Raw genomic sequence first — 19118 nt, 5'->3', positions numbered from 1 at the left:
TCTTCAATCTTACTTCCATTCATTGTTTTCTCCTATTAATGCACACTCTGTGTGCAGCTCCCAACTTAACCATCACATTTCATTGTAGACATGGCTACAGGCTATGATTCAGGTAATTGCTTTAAGTGCTGTGCTTTCCCGTATACTAATGGATCCATTGCAAAGTTAAGATATCCTGAATACCACTCCCACGCAGATTAATAGATGTATGTGAATTTTATTTATCCAGAGGGCCAATTAAATTGTTGTAATAGTTTGAAAAAGACAATTTACAGCCTGATAATCAACTATAGAAAACGCTCTAATGAAAATGTCTAGTCTTTTGGCACCTACACAGGTGAATGGTCTGCAGAGTCAGCACTGAACGGGAGAAACTGTGTGTCCTTCCTACATATACAGTGTATAAATCAAAAGAGAAAGAGAGATTCTGCACAGGGTGACAGAGCAGCTGTGCCTGCACTCGGGAGCTCTGCTACCACCTAGTGTCATCTATCTAGTTTACTGCGGAGTATTGACACTCCGCTCAGGGTGATCTAAGGATCATGGCATAATTAACACTTAAAATGAATCTGCTACATGCTTTGTATGATGTGTATGGTACAAATAAAAAAAAAAAAAAAAACAGAACAGGAAACACAATTTCCAGTATAAACCTCTTTTTTTTAACCTTGTAATTTCATCTGACAATGCACATCACATATCCAATGTATTTTATGCCATCTACAATGCAACACAAGGTGAAAGGCTGGTATACTTAAACGTATATGTAATTAACAGTCCTTTGTAACACTATGAGCTCATAGTTTCATGCTTTTAATGTGCCACTGCATCATTTCCCACATGTTCTCATTCTTCTACAAATGTCACACCAGGGCTGTGGCCGCTGGACCTTTAATGAGCACTCATGTGCTTTCTCTTCCAACTGTCATGACAACAGAACATCTATCTTTACAAGGTTTCGCTCTTGGCCTCTATTGAGTTACAGGGTCAATACAGGATAGCTTAATGAGGAAATGCTTTGTCTTGAGTTACACTGAATGGGACTAGTTTAAGGGCGATTACCTATGGCTAACCCTATTCCTAAGCCATTTGCTGCATAAATTGGCTGAGTGTCACCAACATGCCATTAGTCAGAATGTCAAAGTAGGAGAAAGAGTGGAGGGGCCGCCGTGGAAGGCTTAATGGCATTTTAACAATGTCACTGTTGATTTGCTGTGATGACGGGACTATTTATTTTGCACAAAAGACCTCAATTTTAAAAAAGTGAGCCTTTAAGACTTGGAAGGAAACTATGCACCTTACTATTGTGTCACAATTGGTAACTATTCTGTGATAAATACACCTTGACTACTTGCTCTAATGGAGGCACACATTTCCTCTTAAGTAGGGAGTTCATAAAAGAGAAGCTGGACAAGCAGTGAACTTTAATCCTTATGAGGGAAATACTTCTCAACTGTCTGTTGACTGGGAAAGTTAATGAACGGACTAATCCTTTGACACAAAAGCATGTAAGATCACAGATTGATGGTGTTAAACAATAACATTTTGTCATGAGCTATAAGTAGAATATCAGATTTGAACACTGTGGGAGATTTCACACACACATTTTTTTTTAAAAAAAAGGCTTGCCAATACATTGTGTAGCACGGTTTGGCTCTGTCTTGGTAGCTCTATATGTTATATATCTTATATTTAATACTGTGTGATGGTAAAATGAGTAATTAGAACGAATGCATTTTAAACAGCATTTATGGTAACGTGCTATTCCAAATTAGGTCAGCTATTTTTAGCACCGCAACTTATGCATAAAAGATCATACAGACAGAATTTATTTAAGTACTTGTGGGGCTGCAAAAGCTATTTGTCACACTGACACAGAGGACGACGTGGTGTATTATGCATACAGCAAAAAGAGATAATTCTGCATTTGTACAAGCTTCCTTTCACATTCATAGGCATTAGCTATTAACCCTCAATTAAAAAAAAAAATTCTTTGAAAAAGTCCACACACATTGCATTCTCACCTATACCTTCGATTGCATTAATCAATTAGCTTTGGAATAATTGTGATTATGGTTTAAATGCGAGGCTGGCTGTTAAGAACCAAAGAGTGGTGGGTTTAAACCAAACCCCGACCGCAGAAAGTGCAAGTCTTGTATCGGCTTCGATTCGGGACACACACCGACGTGGAAAACACACCTCTCTCCGGCATTTGTATTTCTGACGTGATATGTGTAAAAAAACGAAACAAAAAAAATGTGATAGTTATCGACAGGAAGCAAGAATAAAGTCATTTCAGGCGTCTATCTGCGGTGTCGCGTTAAGGTCACTCGCTGGCTGCCTGAATTCCCCTCTTTGTGTTTATACATCCGGGTTTCCCTGTTTGCAGCCCATTCCCCATTTAGAAGCCATTTTGGACACAGATCAGTAACATGCATGTAAACCCCGACCGACCTCCCGACGCAGCGGTGCTACTATTCAAGTGAATAACCTTAAAAAACAACGAGCTTCCGTCTCGGGTGTTTTATCGGCTTCCTATTCGGGTTTTCGATCCACTTCCGACGCGAAATGAAGCACCTATTAATGGAATAACAACCTGGCAGTCAATTAATCGCCCCTATCTTTTCTTGCAACATTGTTGCAGCGTCGCGGCTATTGACACGCGCTGTGGCTGTGGTGGTTTAGGCTGCTGGAGGGACCGGAGGCCTGTGGTCGTTTTGATCCTGGACTGATGTTTTGGGCCACCTGAGTTTTAATGTTCGCGACGGAAAGCGGGGGAAATCTCTGCCTTGTATTTAAAGCGGAACATGTCTTTTTCATGGCTGACTTGTTCACTTCTTCTGGGAACTTTATGCGCAGGTAAGCCGCCGTTGTTGGTCCCGAATTTGCAACAGTTTAGTCGAGCAGTTCGCCACGATTGTTTTAATTTTTTTTGTAGGAGTGTGAGTAATTGTCCGCGTTTGAAATTTCGACCCGCGAACGAGTCCGCGGTTGCGAGTTGTTTAAACTTTGTTGGCAGCTCGTTCAGCTGGGATTTTTATTTCCCCTCTACAACCATAATCGCCTTTTCTCCGTTTAGCCCCCCTAAAGACAAATATGCCACACTCGGGAATTTCCCTCATTCAAACGTTTGAATCACGTAGTATTTTCACCGGACAATATATATTATTATTCTTGTTAATATTATTATTTTTAATTGTACATGTATCCAAATTTAAAACTGTTGCTCCTTCGCTGTGGCAGGAATAGAAGGCAGCAGCTGCATCAACATCCTGAAACCTTATAGGCTACCTCTCAGGTCTGCACTCTTGTTTGTGGTTACGGGCTCAACAAGAACCTTCTCCAAACACTCTTCCCTCTGTAAGGATTTGTATGAATCGTTGGCGTTTGATTTGGAGAGACGGCAGCTGTTGTCACAAGTCAGGTCTTTGTCGTGAATCGAGGTTATTGTCTCCCACTGCTCAAGTGTCCACAGGGTTTGACTTGGTACCACGTGAAATTGAGCATGGGGGTTGTTTTTTTCTTTTGTTTGTCTTTTTTTTTTTGCCAGCGTTTTTAAGCCTATGTTGATGATTTTTAATGTCCCAAAACGCGAGTGCACCCCTCTTCCTAAGCTAGGTATTCGCGTCTGTGACTGAACAGAGGGCTTTGAAACAATAATTTCCACTTTAGTTTTTTTTTCCTCGAACTGTAATAAAAATTTAATTGAGGCACAGCTTTCTCTTGTGTGCCAGCAGCGCTGTGGCTAATGTCTTTATGGTTAATAGATTAGGACTGGCGGTGTACAGTAAGCTGCTTCTACGGAATTCACGTTGTTGTGGTGTAAAAGCTCAGTAAGTGACAGAGGGAGGGGGGTTGGGGAATGATATTGTAGTAAAAGTCCTCTCGGATCATGTGACCGCAGATATCAGAAATGCCATCTCGGTTCAATGAAGCGTTGAGCATCGCTGCTGTGTGTTTTATCCTTTGCTACCTTGCTTACTTCCAACCTTTTTTATAATGACTGCGATCTTTGGCCACTGTGTGCACTGGCTGGTTCTTATAATGAAGTCAGTTGTGTGCTGCTGAACAGCTATATGTATGCATGCGTGCCTCTGAGTGTGTGTGTGTGTGTGTAATGGGTTAGTGGGGGTAATATTGGGGGATGGGCAGGCTCCTATAGGCAGGGATTTAAAGAGACAGGCACCTTTTTTTTTTTTTTTTTTTTTTAAAACCTCCCCCCTCTGAACAAAGATTAGGCATGGATGTCCAAGCTAAATTGTGACTAACATGTCTGCTTTTGTGTTTGCCACAAACCCAGTTAGGTAAACAATTATTATGACACGGGACACATATTTTATAAATTTGCCTCTTTGGACCACCACAGTTTGTTTGAAACGAAGCAATCTGATACAGCTGGAGTTAGAATTTCAGCTTTAAACCAAGGGGTTTAAAAGAGTGATTGCATTTACATTTTTTATTATTTTTTTTTTTTTTTTTTTTTTTTTTTTTTACATTTTCACAGCCTCAGAAGTAAATCCATAATTAACTGGTAAGACTTTTGATGTCCATAGTTATAGTATAGTTGTTCAGAGGAACTCTCAATTCACAAACCAAAGAGGTGTTAATGCAAATAAAGGAGGCCATTATTTGGCTGACAATAAATAAATAAATACAACAGGGAGTAACTTGAAGAATTGTGGGTGGGAATGAAAATTGGGTCGAGAAAGAAAGGATGCGCTAGGCAACAGGAAGAAGTCATGCAAGACTATGAGTGACAGTTAAAGTGTTTGACTTCTTTTGTTTTTGAAGATTTTTTTTCCAACATCCAGCCATCAAGCTGGGTGTAGGACTCAAGAACAGAAAGGTCATTGAGAATTCCATGACAAATTTCCCAGCTTTAAACAAAAGCCTGGAAAGTTTTGGAACAAAACTCTTTGAACAGAAAAAGCCAAACGTTTACTGGAATGATGGTAAGAGAAGAACGAGGCATCTGTCAAATATGGTGGAGATGGTGGGCATATCATGCTGCCAGTGAAATTGAGTTGGTGTTTGTTCATAGATATACTATAGAAATATATTTCACACTGAAATTCAGTCAAGTGACTCTGTGCTGTGGATGTCATTGTGTAGTGTTTCACAATGCAGAATAACAGTGAGCTGAAATGTGCTGCAGAAGCAAGCTCTTTAAGATTCATGTTGATTTCATTCACATGATCTCAGCCCAAGTGGGTGTACTTTTCACTTTTCACTAAAGATAAAAACTGAAGGCCAAAATACCCACAAACAAGCTACAACTGAAGGTGGCTGTAGTCAAGGCCAAGTGAAGCATCTAAGGAAGGAAACTCGCTCAGTATTTGGTGTTGTCCATGGATTCCAGACTTCAATGAGTACAAAGAGTTTTTGTGCAAGTACTGGTAAAAACGAATCCTTACATTTTTAAAGTCTTTGTTCAGCTACTTGAAAATCAAGTGTTTAGAAATAAAAAACCAAACTTAATTCATAAAAGGTTAGTTCAATATTTTATTAAACCCCCTGAAAATCTGAAAGTTCACACTTGAGTCACACCTAGATTGCTTCCTTTCAAATCCATTGTGGTGTGGTAAAGAGACATAATTACTGAAAGTAAGTCACTGTCCAAATAATCATGGGACAAACTGATTGCACATGTCTAACATGAAATCCAAGAAGAGAAATGAGAATAATGCCTTTTCATTAAATCATTCACCACTGGGAGACTGACGGCTATTGTAAAAAAAAAAAAAAAAAAAAAAAAAAAAAATTACTGTCGTTTTTTTCTTTAGTGTTTCCTGTCAAAGCTCTCAAAGAATGTCTTATCTGTCTTTCCAGATGTGTCTCAAGAAGGATGCAGTAGTCTTTATCTATAGAAAAAGAATGCCGACGTATTCATGCTGTGATTCTTTACCACAGCAGGGCATATCATTGTTTTATAGCTAATTGAATTCTGTAATTTCCCCCTTCTTCTTTTTTAACTTTTTACTCTCTGAAAAGATCTTAGTTAATGTGATTATGCCGAACTTGTATTCAGCACAAATTTCTTAGCCCACAGGAACTCCCTTTTTACTACAGAGAGCTCCCAAACCTGGATACGTGCCAGAGTGACGATGGAGGCTCGGCTCAGCGATGTTTCGTCGTGGCACAGAGCGGAGTCTGCGCCATATGTCTGTACTTCCGCCATTGAGTTTCGATTCATTACGGTGTGAGCTGACTGAGGCTTTTCTGTCATTCTCAGGGTACAGTCTTGGCGAAGCGGAGACCCGGGAGTGTGTGTACTACAACGATAACTGGCGTTCGGAGAGGACCAACCAGAGCGGCTTCGAGCGTTGCGAGGGGGAAAAGGACAAGCGACTGCACTGTTATGCCTCCTGGCTCAACTCCTCAGGGACCATCAAACTGGTGAAGAAAGGCTGCTGGCTGGATGACTTCAACTGCTATGACAGGTCGGATAACCGTGCGAGGTCATTCGCTGCTGCGAATTTGCATTTATATTTCATGTACCTGGCTCGCACCCAGACTGACGACTGACTGACATTGAGGACAACAGCAAAGGTTCCCTCAGTACCTGCATGTAGTTCAGTGCATCTTTTTGTGCCCCTCTCTCACTTTGCACTGTTAAAGACAAATTTAAAAAATGTTTTTTGCTGCCTTTAGTTTAACAAACGGACGAGTAATCTCTTTTTCTCACATCACCATTTGGCTTCGTGATCTCACAGAACAGGCAACCATCTCATGCTCTTTGAATGTTTAAAGGATCTTTTTCATTTAGCCTTGTGATGTTTTAAAAGGTGAATAACAGAGAGAGACCATGGGAAAATATCAGTTGCATGCTGTAAAAGCAACCACGTATAACAAGAAAAGGAGACTAACTGTGGCCCAGTTTCATATTGCTTAAGGTGCTGTCAAGCAATCAACCATACAGGTATACTGAGACAATTTTCTTGTACATGAAGCATATGATATATTCAGATATTTATATTAGCCAATTATCCAATTCAGGGTCACAGATATTCATCTTCAGACTGCTTGTTTTGTTTGATTAGTTGGCAAAACCTAAAACCCATTCGCTGTAGAATGATATCAATTGGAGAGCAGTGGCAAATATAGATATTAAGAAGCTGATGCCAGGTAATTTTTAGCAAATCATTTCCAAGTATGGGTGTTTGTGTCGGGGAAAGTTCTCTGCAGCCAACACATATTTGTGCAAATAGCCAGATAGCCTCTGTGAGCAGTGCAGCACACAGTTCAGCCCGATGATGGCAGATACATACTGTGACACGAGGCCACTCAGGATTTTGTAAGTGAGGAGGAGAATTTAAAACTAGCCTTTATCAGAAGTCGGCATTGAACGGAGTGCCACAATCAAACTTTCCAGTTATTAACATGCTGTCCACAGCCTTTCCAACAAGCTGGGGTCCTCTTGTGGCACAGAAAGGAGAGCTGGAGCAAAGAGAGCTGCGATAATTGATCCTACATGACACAACTCTGTGTGTGTGTGTGTGTGTGTGTGTGTGTGTGTGTGTGTGTGTGTGTGTGTGTGTGTGCGCTTTAAAATGTGTATTTTATGTGGCTTTTATTATCCTTTCTAATACTTTGACATAATTTGCCAGATTAATGTGCAGATGTTGTGAGTTGCCAAATGGCAATTAAGTGACTATTTCACTGAGTGTTAGTGTGAAATTTGAGCATTACCAACATGTGACTAAAAGCTAGAGTGGCATATGTAGAAATTGTAGGTTTAGGTACAAGATGCTGAAATCTTCATTTAGCCATGAGCTGCTGAGGGTAATTACAATAGAACCTGGGAAAAAACATACATTTGCTGGTCAATTTAATCTGTGTGAAAAGCTCCATAAAATGGTTGTAGTAATTGAAGAGCAATGGAGCAGGTGAGGAATTTTGAGTACATGAACATTTAGTGTCAATGGTTAATGGGAGGAATATGCAGATGCATAAAGTGTGAGAAATCCTGTGATTCCTCGGAATTGGGAACATCTGCTGTCTTAAGAGGAGTGAAAAGATGAAAAATTGGCTGTAAAAATTTGTTTTTTCCCACCCAAAACACAAAAACTCTATAAATGTAGTCTTTGCTGGCTTATATTTGTTGATACCAGTACAAGTAACCATGGCAAAGACGTGTATTAGTTAATCTGTGGCAATATCCGATCAAATGATTAAATTGCGTTGTCGTAGAGTTAATGTACAGCAAATACATGAAAACGATAGACTGACACTACTAAACTTTAACAACCAAGGATAATATCAGAAAATGTTTTTGTCTGTTGGGTCTACAACAGTAACGTTGATGCGCCATCTGTTGTTTTTAGGCAAGAGTGCGTCTCCATGGAGGAAAACCCTCAGGTCTTCTTCTGCTGCTGCGAGGGCAACTACTGCAATGAGCGATTCACCCACCTTCCCGACTTGATTGGTAGTGGCAACCGAGGTGAGTGGCAGATGCATCCTACAGATAATAAAGATCTCTTCTTTCCCACTGTGGTTAGTAGGAGTGAATCTCTGCATTTCAATGAGACTACAAATCTCATTAATATTAATAAATGACGCCATATTTAAGAAGGGGCTATTGGATTTGACCGATTTTGGTTTTTGGGAATGTATATGTGTGATTCTTCTGGTTCTGGCTTTTTAATCGAGTGGGATAAAACAAAAATTAACCTCTATGTTAACTAATTTCTCAGCTTAGAATTGATGTCAGGCAATCTCTTACCCTGCCAATTCAAAATCAGCTCTCACAGCCTTTGAGGGACAAACGTGATGCTTAACATATCTTATGTGTCATAAAGCTGACATGCCGTAATTATTCTGTACCTCCTTGACAGTGAAAATCCAGCCTCCACCCCGAGTACCGTCCCTGCTCAGTGTGCTGGTGTACTCCCTGCTGCCTCTCTGTGTGCTGTCCCTGGCCCTTGTTCTGGCCTTGTGGATGTACCGCCACCGCAAACCTCCCTACGGCCATGTAGACCTGAGCGAGGTGAGACGGGCTATGCTCATCTTAGTGTGAGACTTGTAAGGTCATCAGTCACGTAGTCCTGACAAGGATGCAGTGCTTGTCACTTTTGTGTTTTGTAGCACTGAAATTGTTAATGTTTTGAGGTGGATTCAGCAGTAGAATAAGATGTTTTTATTTATTTTTATTTTTTCTGTTCAGGATCCAGGGCCGGCTCCTCCATCTCCCTTGGTGGGTCTGAAACCATTGCAGCTTCTAGAAATCAAAGCTAGGGGGCGCTTTGGTTGTGTTTGGAAGGCCCAGTTAATGAGTGAATATGTTGCTGTTAAGATCTTCCCAGTTCAGGTATGTAATTAATTCTGGCTTAATAATATACATCATATGCTTCAGTGTATGAAGAGACGCCTTTTTTCTTGTTCTAGATTCCATGTGCGCCTTGTTGTTTTTGACCTCCAGAGTGCTTCTTTGCATCGTAAAGCTCTAAAAATAACTCTCTGGTTTGTGTTTACAGGATAAGCAGTCATGGCAAAATGAGCGCGACATATTCTTGACTCCGGGGATGAGACATGAAAATATCTTGCGTTACATCGCTGCAGAGAAGCACGGAACCAACATGGAGACGGAGCTGTGGCTTATCACAGAGTTTCATGAAAGGGTGAGAACATATTCTGCCTACATACAGAATACACACAGACCGATATATCAACCCCAAAGCAAGTTTATGGTGAGGTATACGGCTTTTATTTCGACTAGTACCGCTGGAGGTTTTCCAATATTGAGGGAGCGCTCTGTTTACCTCAAAACAAGAGAAGAGAATCGCAGCCTTTATTAAAAAGAAGATTTCACCACATATGTCTGATCTGCTGTTCCAGTACATCCAAAAGCAATAGATCAGGCGGTGCCGCTTAAACTTAGGACGGTTTGTTTTTTAAGCTTGTAGCTTAAAAAGTTTGTATTTGATGTCAGATATTGCAAGATGTTGTGCATTTGCAGTGATGCTGATATATGAGGACACAATAATTATAAACACAAGTGGGACTGATTGTTGCAGCACCTTTTTATTCTTGGTATTGATACAAACGTGGTTAGTTGGAGGCATCAGTGTGCGTGTCAGTTTTTTCAGGGTAAACGTTTAAATTGCTATTTTTGATGTTTTGAAGTATGAAATTGGGTTTCTGTTATATTCTCCCAGACTACAGTATTTGCTGTCAAATGGAAATGACACCAATTCCTGCTCCTTGGTGGATTCAGCAACAGCTCTTCTGTTATTCCTCTGCCTGGATTCATGCGCAGTTGCTAATCCTGGTTTCATAATCCTTTGTGTATTTGTGTGTGAGCAGGGATCCTTGACAGACCACCTGAAGGGCAACACTGTGACCTGGACAGAGCTGTGTCACATAGCAGAGACCATGTCCCGCGGTTTGGCTTACCTTCATGAGGACATTCCCAGTTACAAGGGAGAGGGGCCTAAACCTACAATTGCACACAGGTAGGAAAATCAGCCTGGATTTCCTCAACTCTCGTTCGTTCACTAAAGATTAAACTGTTGCTTTTGATTTGAACAGAAATCTTAATTTACTGCTGCCCTCTCCTGGTTGTACCTCATTTAATATCTTTACCATGACAGTCTTTGTGTGACTTATGTGAATAAACCTCCCTCTAATTAAGACATTGTAATGACTGTTGTGAAATTAATTCCCCAGGGACTTCAAGAGCAAGAATGTGTTACTACGAGATGACTTAACTGCAGTCATTGGTGACTTTGGGCTTGCTGTAAGATTCGAGCCAGGAAAACCTCCTGGGGATACTCATGGACAGGTATGTAATAACTTCACTGCTTGTTTTTTCTTTGGTCTGCATTGGCTCTGTGATGCAAGTGTTTGTAGGAGTTTCCTTCTGCTTATTCTTAAGTGGATAAAAACCCCAAATTCATTGTCTGTCTAGGTGGGTACGAGGCGTTACATGGCCCCAGAGGTGCTGGAGGGAGCCATCAACTTTCAGCGAGACTCCTTCCTGAGGATAGACATGTATGCTATGGGCTTGGTGCTGTGGGAGCTGGTGTCTCGTTGCTCCGACACAGATGGTGAGTCAACATGGTGAAGGAATGCGTCTTCACCCATAGGTGAAAAGGTCACATTGTTTGACCCCGGCCCAGTAAAGATTTGTTTTTGTTTTGTCTGCAAAGCAAATGAAGGGCAATGCTGCAATGTGGACAAAGTTACTCTTTAAATAGTGTTGAATTTTCAGAAGTCAAAGTACTGCAGTATTTTCTTCTTCTGCGTAACACTTTCCACTCTGTTGCCTTGCTGTCCCTTTGCAGGAACAGTTGGTGAGTACATGCTGCCATTTGAGGATGAAATAGGCCAGCATCCCTCCCTGGAGGATCTGCAGGATGTGGTGGTGCACAAGAAGATGCGTCCAGTCATCAAGGACTCCTGGCTCAAGCATCCTGTGAGTAACAGAAGAATAGCTACTGCAGTTTCAGCAGCAATGCCAGAAGTAGTGCATCCTTTTTTTTTTTCTTTTTTTTTTTTTTTTTCAGTGAAGAGCTCAATGATTTGAGGTTAAAGTTCTTTGAATTTGTTGTGGCTTTGTTGCTTTGTAACTTTTAAAATGAATGGCTTAAATTTGGGGTCATTAATAGAGTTTGGGATTTCTCTGATTTGGGTTTTATATAAAATAATGAACAGAAGATAGACAATTTTAGTAAAAATAAGCAAATGCAACTGCCAACAAAAATCCTTCTATAATTTCTGTTTTGTGCCTACAGGGTCTGAGCCACATGTGTGAGACCATCGAGGAATGCTGGGACCACGACGCAGAGGCTCGACTGTCTGCAGGCTGCGTCGAGGAGCGCATCGGTCAGATCTCCAGGACGATAGGCAGCACTACCTCAGACAGCCCCATCTCTTTAGTCACGTCTCTCATCAACGAGGACCTACCTCCCAAAGAGTCCAGCACCTGAACGGGTGACACCATCCTTCACCTGAGCTCCTGACTTTTTATTTTTCAAACCCAAACTCAGCGGATCTCCGTGAATATTTAAAAAAAACATATATATATAAAAAAACAAAACAAAAAAAAAAAAATACATCTAGCAACTTAAATGCAGCTGCTATTTTATCCCAATACTGGTATTTTTTTCCTGTTTTTAAAGTGTGTGTGTGTGTGTGTGTGTGTGTGTGTGTGTGTGTGTGTGTGTGTGTGTGTGTGTTTCAAGTCGGATCCTACTAACACATCCATCTGCTGTAGTTGAAGTAGTAATAAGCTATGCGATGGGCACATCTGATAACACCCATGTGTCAAATCTTAAATGTTGTCATTACCTCATGTGTTTCTTTTGTGTTAGTCTATATTCTTCTTCTTTTTTTAATTACCTCATGAGTTGTCATCGTCGTATTTCGCGTCGTGGTCCTGATCGTCTGCGGCCAAATGAAACGAACCTTTTTGCTCCAAACCTCAGACGACGTGCTGCACACCTCGGAGGAACCGTTTTGAGACTGTTAGACAACATAAATACATCTTCCTCAGGGGTTGAAGCTTCTCGATTTTGAAACTCTGAGTGCGCTCCCTTACTTTAAACCTGTGATTTCCTCAAAATGAAAAACGGAAAAAAAAAAAAGTAAAAAAAAAACAAAAAAAAAAACCGGAGCACAGCTGTTTTATTGTAAGGGAGGGAGCTAAATGGGAGCTGAGCAGTTGTATTGGACATTTTGGACTTGGATTTGGGGCAAGTGTCTTGTCCTCGGGGAACTACCTCTCAGGTATTCAGTAGGCTTCTTTGGAACATTTTCTCTAAGTTAAGAGCCGAGCTATCGAGCTAGCTATCATGGACATATTCCTGGATTATTTTTTTTTTTTTTTTTGTTTTGAATTCAGAGTTACTCCTTTGCCAGTGCCAGGGGCATTGCTGGATGCTGTCTGAAGTTGCAATGTTACACATTCTTAATTTGAACTGTGTGAGTGATAGTGTGAGTGAATCTGAAAATGAAATGATGTGAGATGGATAGAAAGTTTTTAAAGTGAGAGTCATGGGCCATACTTGATTAAGCAACATGTCTGTTTTTTAATTTCCATGAGTGCATGTTCAATAGACTCAGTCGGACACCAGTTCCCAGATACCTCAGTCACTGTATGTCATGCAAGGAGAGCTCAAATGGTTGCCTTTTGTCTCAAATGCAATGCCATAGTTGTACCATAACATGAATACCATACATTGAATGTCCGTTATGCTGCTGTGACTATTCCAGGATACTCAAGGATTTGTAGATGTACATGCATTCTTTGTTAATATAACGCTAACATGTGATTACTATCCACGATATTATGTGAGGCTAATATTCTGTTTTTGTGTTTTTTATTTTGACTGGGTAAGCCGTCAGGTGCTTACTCCTACAGACTGACCTCAGATATTCTGACAAGTACCTCAGGCTTTTTCTACATGTATATCAAATTGTGTTATGTATTTTATTGTGTTTTTGGTAGTTGAGATATTTTATTGCTGGTTGGGCCTCTTGTCTGTTGAGATTGAGATTTGATTTTTTTTTTTTTGTAGGAGTCTGACCAGTTTTCATGGTGTTAATTCTCTACAAATCTAAAAGAAGATGGGCAGATTTATGTAAATATGCGTGTACACACAGATGGCGAACACTGCTCAGTGTTTTTTGGGGTGGGTTTTTTTTGTTTGTTTTTCCTTCTCTATTATTTTTTTTTTTTTTTTAAATAATACAAAATCAGGGCATTACTGTTTTCATTTTGCAGAAATGGAAGAGATTTCTCAGTTCCACCTCTATATATTTAAATAATTTTTATAACTAGCCCTGCATAATAATTTCTTTTTTTCTTTTGGTAGAGTGGCAGTTACTGATTTCAGTGAATTTCAGTGAATAATGGTATTGGTCCCTCTGGATCAGAAGCTGTGTGGGTTGCACTTTGCATTATAGAGCTCAGTGTGTATATTATCAAGAACAAACAGAAAAAAACATAGATTCCTTTTGTGATTTGGCTTCCTGTTTTGAACAGTATTGCCTCAATATTAACCTGCTGATGTGATGTTCAGACCTGTTTAGTGCTAGTTTAGCCACATTGGACAACACACAGGCTCATCTGTTGTACGTTGATTAGTGCTGTGGAAAGATGGTGATTTTTGATGGTGATTTTTAACAGTGATCTGTAATGCTTGCCGATGTGCAGTTCTGGTAAAGGACACTAATCAGTCGAAATGGAACAATTACTTAACATTTTTTAAAGTGTTTGGAGATCATCGTGTTTGTACCTACATCGATCGACTGATGATGCAGCACCATTGGGAGTCGTGTGAGCGGTGGCATGTGCATGGTCCGAGGGTCCAGCAATATTTATTATACAGCAATAGTCATTTGAATATCATAGTTTAAGACATTAAACTCAGCTGTGACTTAGCAGGTTTCTTCTGCAGATCAATAAACTACATCTCATCACACCTGGACCATGTCCTGACGGCGTGGACGTGCTAAAGTCTCCTGATAGGTTGGGGGGGGATGCTGAGGGTTGCATTTTTAGTGTGAACTGAGCATGGCCCAGGTGCTTTCACGAATTGTGCCAGAAATAAAACGGCAGTCGCGTAGGGGAAATCTGCTGCGATCTGTTGTTACCTCCAAATGCTGTCTTACACCCAGCTCTTCTGAACAGAAAAACCAGTTACCTCATGCAGTACCTCATTAGTAACACTAACATGGAGTCAGCCTCATCTTCAACAAAAAGAAAAGAAAAAATGTATCAATTATTGTGTGTGTGTATATATCTATATATACATATATATATTTGACAAATGTAAAGGTTTTCTTCCTTTTTATGTGTGAATCCTGTGAAAGAAAAATCTTGGTTTTTTTTTTAAATTCACAGTCAACATTGTTCATTTCTTGTCGTGTGGATGGATGTTTGACTGAATTGTGTGACTTTCCCTGTTTATGTGAACTGTGTGTGTGTGAGGTGTATGTTGGTTGATGATTTCACTAAAACAGTACGAATGGTAATTTTATCTGTGAAACAAAATGCTTAGAAATATAAACTAGATGAGAATAGTCATCCTTTTGTATATGAAAATAAAGACAAATCTTGATTAACCATTACTGGATAAATTGAGTTCTTTGCATATCTCTCACTGCTTTCAATACTGTCTGTCACTTGAGACAACAAAAAGATTAAAATCAAATAAAAGTGCTGTGAATATTTAATGGTAGAAGGAAAAAAAAAATACGTGCACTATACCTAAAGCCTGTGAGACCGTTCAGGGTTTTTTGTGGCTGCATAAGTCCACTAGATGGCAGCAATGGTGCTACTAGTTTGAATTGGTTCATTTGCAACATTTCAAGCTCAAGAGTACAGTCTGGCTTGAGTTCAGTGTATCACAGTGAATGCTGGTATCTCGTTCCGTTAAATCATTTGTGTACATTTTAGTTATTTTTGCGGCAAAGAATAGTGGAAGAAAGTAATAAATGGACGCTCACATGATTTGTAACTCTTGCAATATTTTATAATACAACAGTAAATACATAGCGTTAAACGTCACCAAATGTTGCCATGTATCTGATTCTAGGAAAAACCAGAAAGTCACTACCGCATTCAGTCATCCGTATAATCTGGCTTCAGCTCATTCCTATAATGAAATCATATGCCTGATAGCTATAACATATTTTAGGCAAAGTAGAATCGCAAAGATTGGCTATTGTGTTCTCAAATTTACCCTGTATCCCATAAAGATACATTATAATATCTCACAATTAAGCCACCTCCGTTTGCGCTTCTGTGTTTGGTATCAAAATAAAAAACGTCCACCAGCACATGAAGGCATCACAGAGCTATCCTCCGGAGGAATTCAGCCAATCAAAACGCGTCAAGATTGTCATGTGATGAGCCGACTAGTAAATTACGATTGACTGGAGAGTTGCCGATAGTCAGCTACTTCTCGATGTACAGTTAGGCAAACCTGACAACTTTTTGCCTTTGTTGGAGTTTGTTCGTGTCTCACGGAAATACTTTGCTGCCTTCGCCGTCTTCAATAAGCAACGTTTTATTTGGATATTGTGCCCATTATGTCAGCAAAGAGCCAAGCAGGTGAGATTAGATAGCGTATTTTGGCTGTGCCACCAATGCAGTTTATGACCGGGGAGGTCGACTGTTTTTACCGGGGAAGTAGCATCACTTTTTACTGTAAACTGTACGCAAAGAACGACCTGTGGTAGGGTATTTTAGTAGCTGCTAGAGTTTAAATGTCTCTTGCAAGCTTACATTGTGTTAACCTTCTTTTAACTGGATTGTTTTTTGAGGATATTTTTTTGTGTGTGAAAATGTGTGTTACTAAAGGATAACGCTATTTTTTTTAGAATTTAACGTTAGCTTAACTAGCTAAGAGCTAAACGTTGCTTTACAAAACTTTACAAAATACTCAATTAAGTAAAATGTTAGCTAAAAGTGGAAAAGCAAAAGTAATTTAAAGAAATTAAAGAGTGTGAGAAAACTACCAGTTACTTATATGAACGTTATACGTGCTGAAACTCGGTAGGTTTTTAATATATATTTTCCCTGATATAATAATAATAATGATAATAATATAGATTGAGTTACGTGGTCAGTGTATAGTTTTTTTTGTAATATAGTAAATTGAAATAATAACAATAATAGACCGACCTACAGATAGACATCAAGTCCGCGCGTCATTCTCTGTCTTTCAGCTGTCCAGGGACCAGGGCAGCGTGCTGAGTTCAGGGGTTAGCTGGCCTACTGTACCCCCAGTAAAGGGTCGCAGCTGCACTGGATGCTGGGATGCTACGGAAGGGCAGCGGCAGCAGCAGTAGTGGTGGTGGAGGCGGTGGAACAAAGCACACCCAGAGACTGCCACGGAACCTTTCCAAGACATCTACAGAACCTCTATCAGCTGGATCCAGTAAGACCTTGGATATGGGCCGCAGTTCAAAGAACCCAAACCCTCTGAGCAACATGGGCCTTACCTCCCGCCTGATGGGGGCACCTGGAGTGGATGCCGAGTATGTAATGCAGCTGGTGAATGATGTGCGATTGTTTGCTGATGTGCTACACAACCTCAAAGAAGCTTTCCAGTATAAAGGTAAGTTCAGGTAGAGCTGGAATGTGGGGGATTGTGTGGGGGCTTTGGAGGTCAGGGAACCATAAAATGACAGATGATGAAAGAAAATGCACCCTGGGCGGTAGTGCATGCGCCATTAATATCAGATGCCAAGGACATTCTTGAGGTTATTTTGTGATAATGTACTATTGTTACCACCGTACCTGCTTTGCTGACAGGTACTAATCCATCAGTTATGATTTCTTTGATATCCTAAGTCGACCCATAAACCCAGACAAGAGTGGGGGTTATGTCACATTCAAGTGATAGTTGAGAGAGCAGGAAAAGAAAAATAAGAGCAGGAAAGTTAGTTTTTCCAATTACCTAAGTATCTGAAATCAAACAGCAGTGCTGACCGATGGTCTAGAAATAAAATCCTTGCTCTTTGAACTGAGAAACTAAAACCTGATAGTTAAAAGTTCTCTGCCAGCAAATTCCACTGAACACCAATTTATGTGGCATCATGTTTTCTTTGTTTGGCCAGTTGTAGCAAATTCCACACACCTAAACCTTTTTATAGCAGTGCTGTAGTGAATATCTTGTTTTGGAATCACTATTACTATATCACACCTTCACTAACCACAACATATAGTGGCACACGACACTGTAAAACACTCTGAACAAAGTGCCCAGGAATTCTCTTTGCATTTAATTTGTGATATTACCTCCCAAAGTTTGCCACCATAACAGCCAAAACCACCTATGGCATGTTAGTGTGATAACAGCCTCACGTCAGCTACACCATGACTACATACTTTATACAGAAGAATACAAGACAAGCAGAGATTAGAGCAGAAACAGGGTTTACATTCTTTCTGTTTTTCTCAGTTGGCTTTGATTGCTTGGCACTTGTTTGGAGACATATACAAACACTCTGCCCACACAAATGCTCATTATTTCACACGTTATAAATACTGATAGTAGCTTGCTGTGAAAGGGCTGTTAGAGCTTTTTTATAATCAGCACTTAAAAGTTTAAAGTTGTCAGTTTAATAATTGATGACTACTAATGTTAAATTGCAGATTATAAGTGTAAGATTATGTTAACCTTATCTCCTACTGTACTCCTAAAAGAGGCATACGTATGCTGGAGTACTACTGTAGCTCTGGTAAGAAGGAGTGAGTTGTTTAGCCATTCCTCTGTCTTGGGGGAGGGGGTGAAACCTCTGTGAGAGAGAGAGACTTGGTTCTTGTCGTGCTGAGTGTTAGTCTGAGCCGTCACAAAAACATTTGGGGTATTTACCTCCCCAAGAACAGCAGTGCTTATTCATCAGGAGGGATGAAATCATACCGTATGACCCCATAATGTCATTTGAATTAGTGTTTATTATTGCCGAGACACTGACATAAGCAGAATGGCAGACCAGCGCGTGCAAGATGCTGTTGCTGCAGTGTGGTTTCCTGCTCATGCAAATGTAAACAATGAGTCATTTTTAATTAGCAGTTAAGCAACAAAAAGTGATGAAAGATGGTAAGAGAAATCAAGCATTTTAGTGAATAGTTCTAGTTTAAGTAGAGGCTATGATGGAGACTTAAAGAAAGACAAAACCAAACAATGCCCTTTCATTTTATTCTAGCAAACATGAATCCAACAGGTATAGTACTTTGAACTAAAAACTATCTTTAAAGCTTAATAAATCTTACAATCAAAGTCTTAGACCATTTCTTAAATGAAATGAATGATATAGATGGATGAATGAATGGTTTACAGTAGCCCTTTATAGTGTAGGAAGATATCTCAGCTTTTCATTTAAATCAGTTTAATCATACATATTTTTGAAAATTTGGGGACTATAAAACCAATGGGTAACAACACATACATAGACATGAGACATTCACAAAGGTTCTTGGTCATCATCTATGTTTGTCTACTACATTTTAGCATCCCTTGTTGACTTGGTGATGAATTTCTAATCTTATCATCTAAATCTTAAGTCTTAAATGTGATTGGAGTTAACATATTAACAGCAGTTTCTATTTCATTTTCAGAGAAATCGTTTTTAATATATAACTATATATATATATATATATATAT

General features: G+C 39.8%; 2 protein-coding genes across 2 annotated transcripts in view; both read left to right on the top strand.

Annotated features, from left to right (window-relative positions):
• Window positions 1-2412: 2412 nt before the first annotated feature.
• Window positions 2413-15067, top strand: LOC116313384 (activin receptor type-2B-like). Its single transcript, XM_031731062.2, has 11 exons — window positions 2413-2859; window positions 6233-6440; window positions 8325-8440; window positions 8835-8986; window positions 9164-9307; window positions 9474-9617; window positions 10303-10451; window positions 10666-10780; window positions 10907-11045; window positions 11283-11413; window positions 11733-15067. The coding sequence occupies exons 1-11, from the start codon at window positions 2808-2810 to the stop codon at window positions 11925-11927; spliced, it is 1545 nt and encodes a 514-aa protein (XP_031586922.1). The 5' UTR covers window positions 2413-2807; the 3' UTR covers window positions 11928-15067.
• An 820-nt stretch (window positions 15068-15887) lies between these two features.
• Window positions 15888-19118, top strand: part of LOC116313385 (rho GTPase-activating protein 29-like) — a 31215-nt gene continuing 27984 nt past the window's right edge. The window contains exons 1-2 of the mRNA XM_031731064.2: window positions 15888-16057; window positions 16675-17066. Of these exons, the coding sequence (XP_031586924.2) occupies window positions 16766-17066 (301 nt within the window). The 5' untranslated portion in view covers window positions 15888-16057; window positions 16675-16765. The remainder of the gene's footprint in view (window positions 16058-16674; window positions 17067-19118) is intronic.

This window comes from Oreochromis aureus, linkage group 18, assembly GCF_013358895.1.
Source record: "Oreochromis aureus strain Israel breed Guangdong linkage group 18, ZZ_aureus, whole genome shotgun sequence".
Lineage (NCBI taxonomy): Eukaryota > Metazoa > Chordata > Actinopteri > Cichliformes > Cichlidae > Oreochromis > Oreochromis aureus.
Note: the sequence above shows the minus strand (reverse complement) of the source record. Positions and strands in the feature narration are given on the sequence as shown.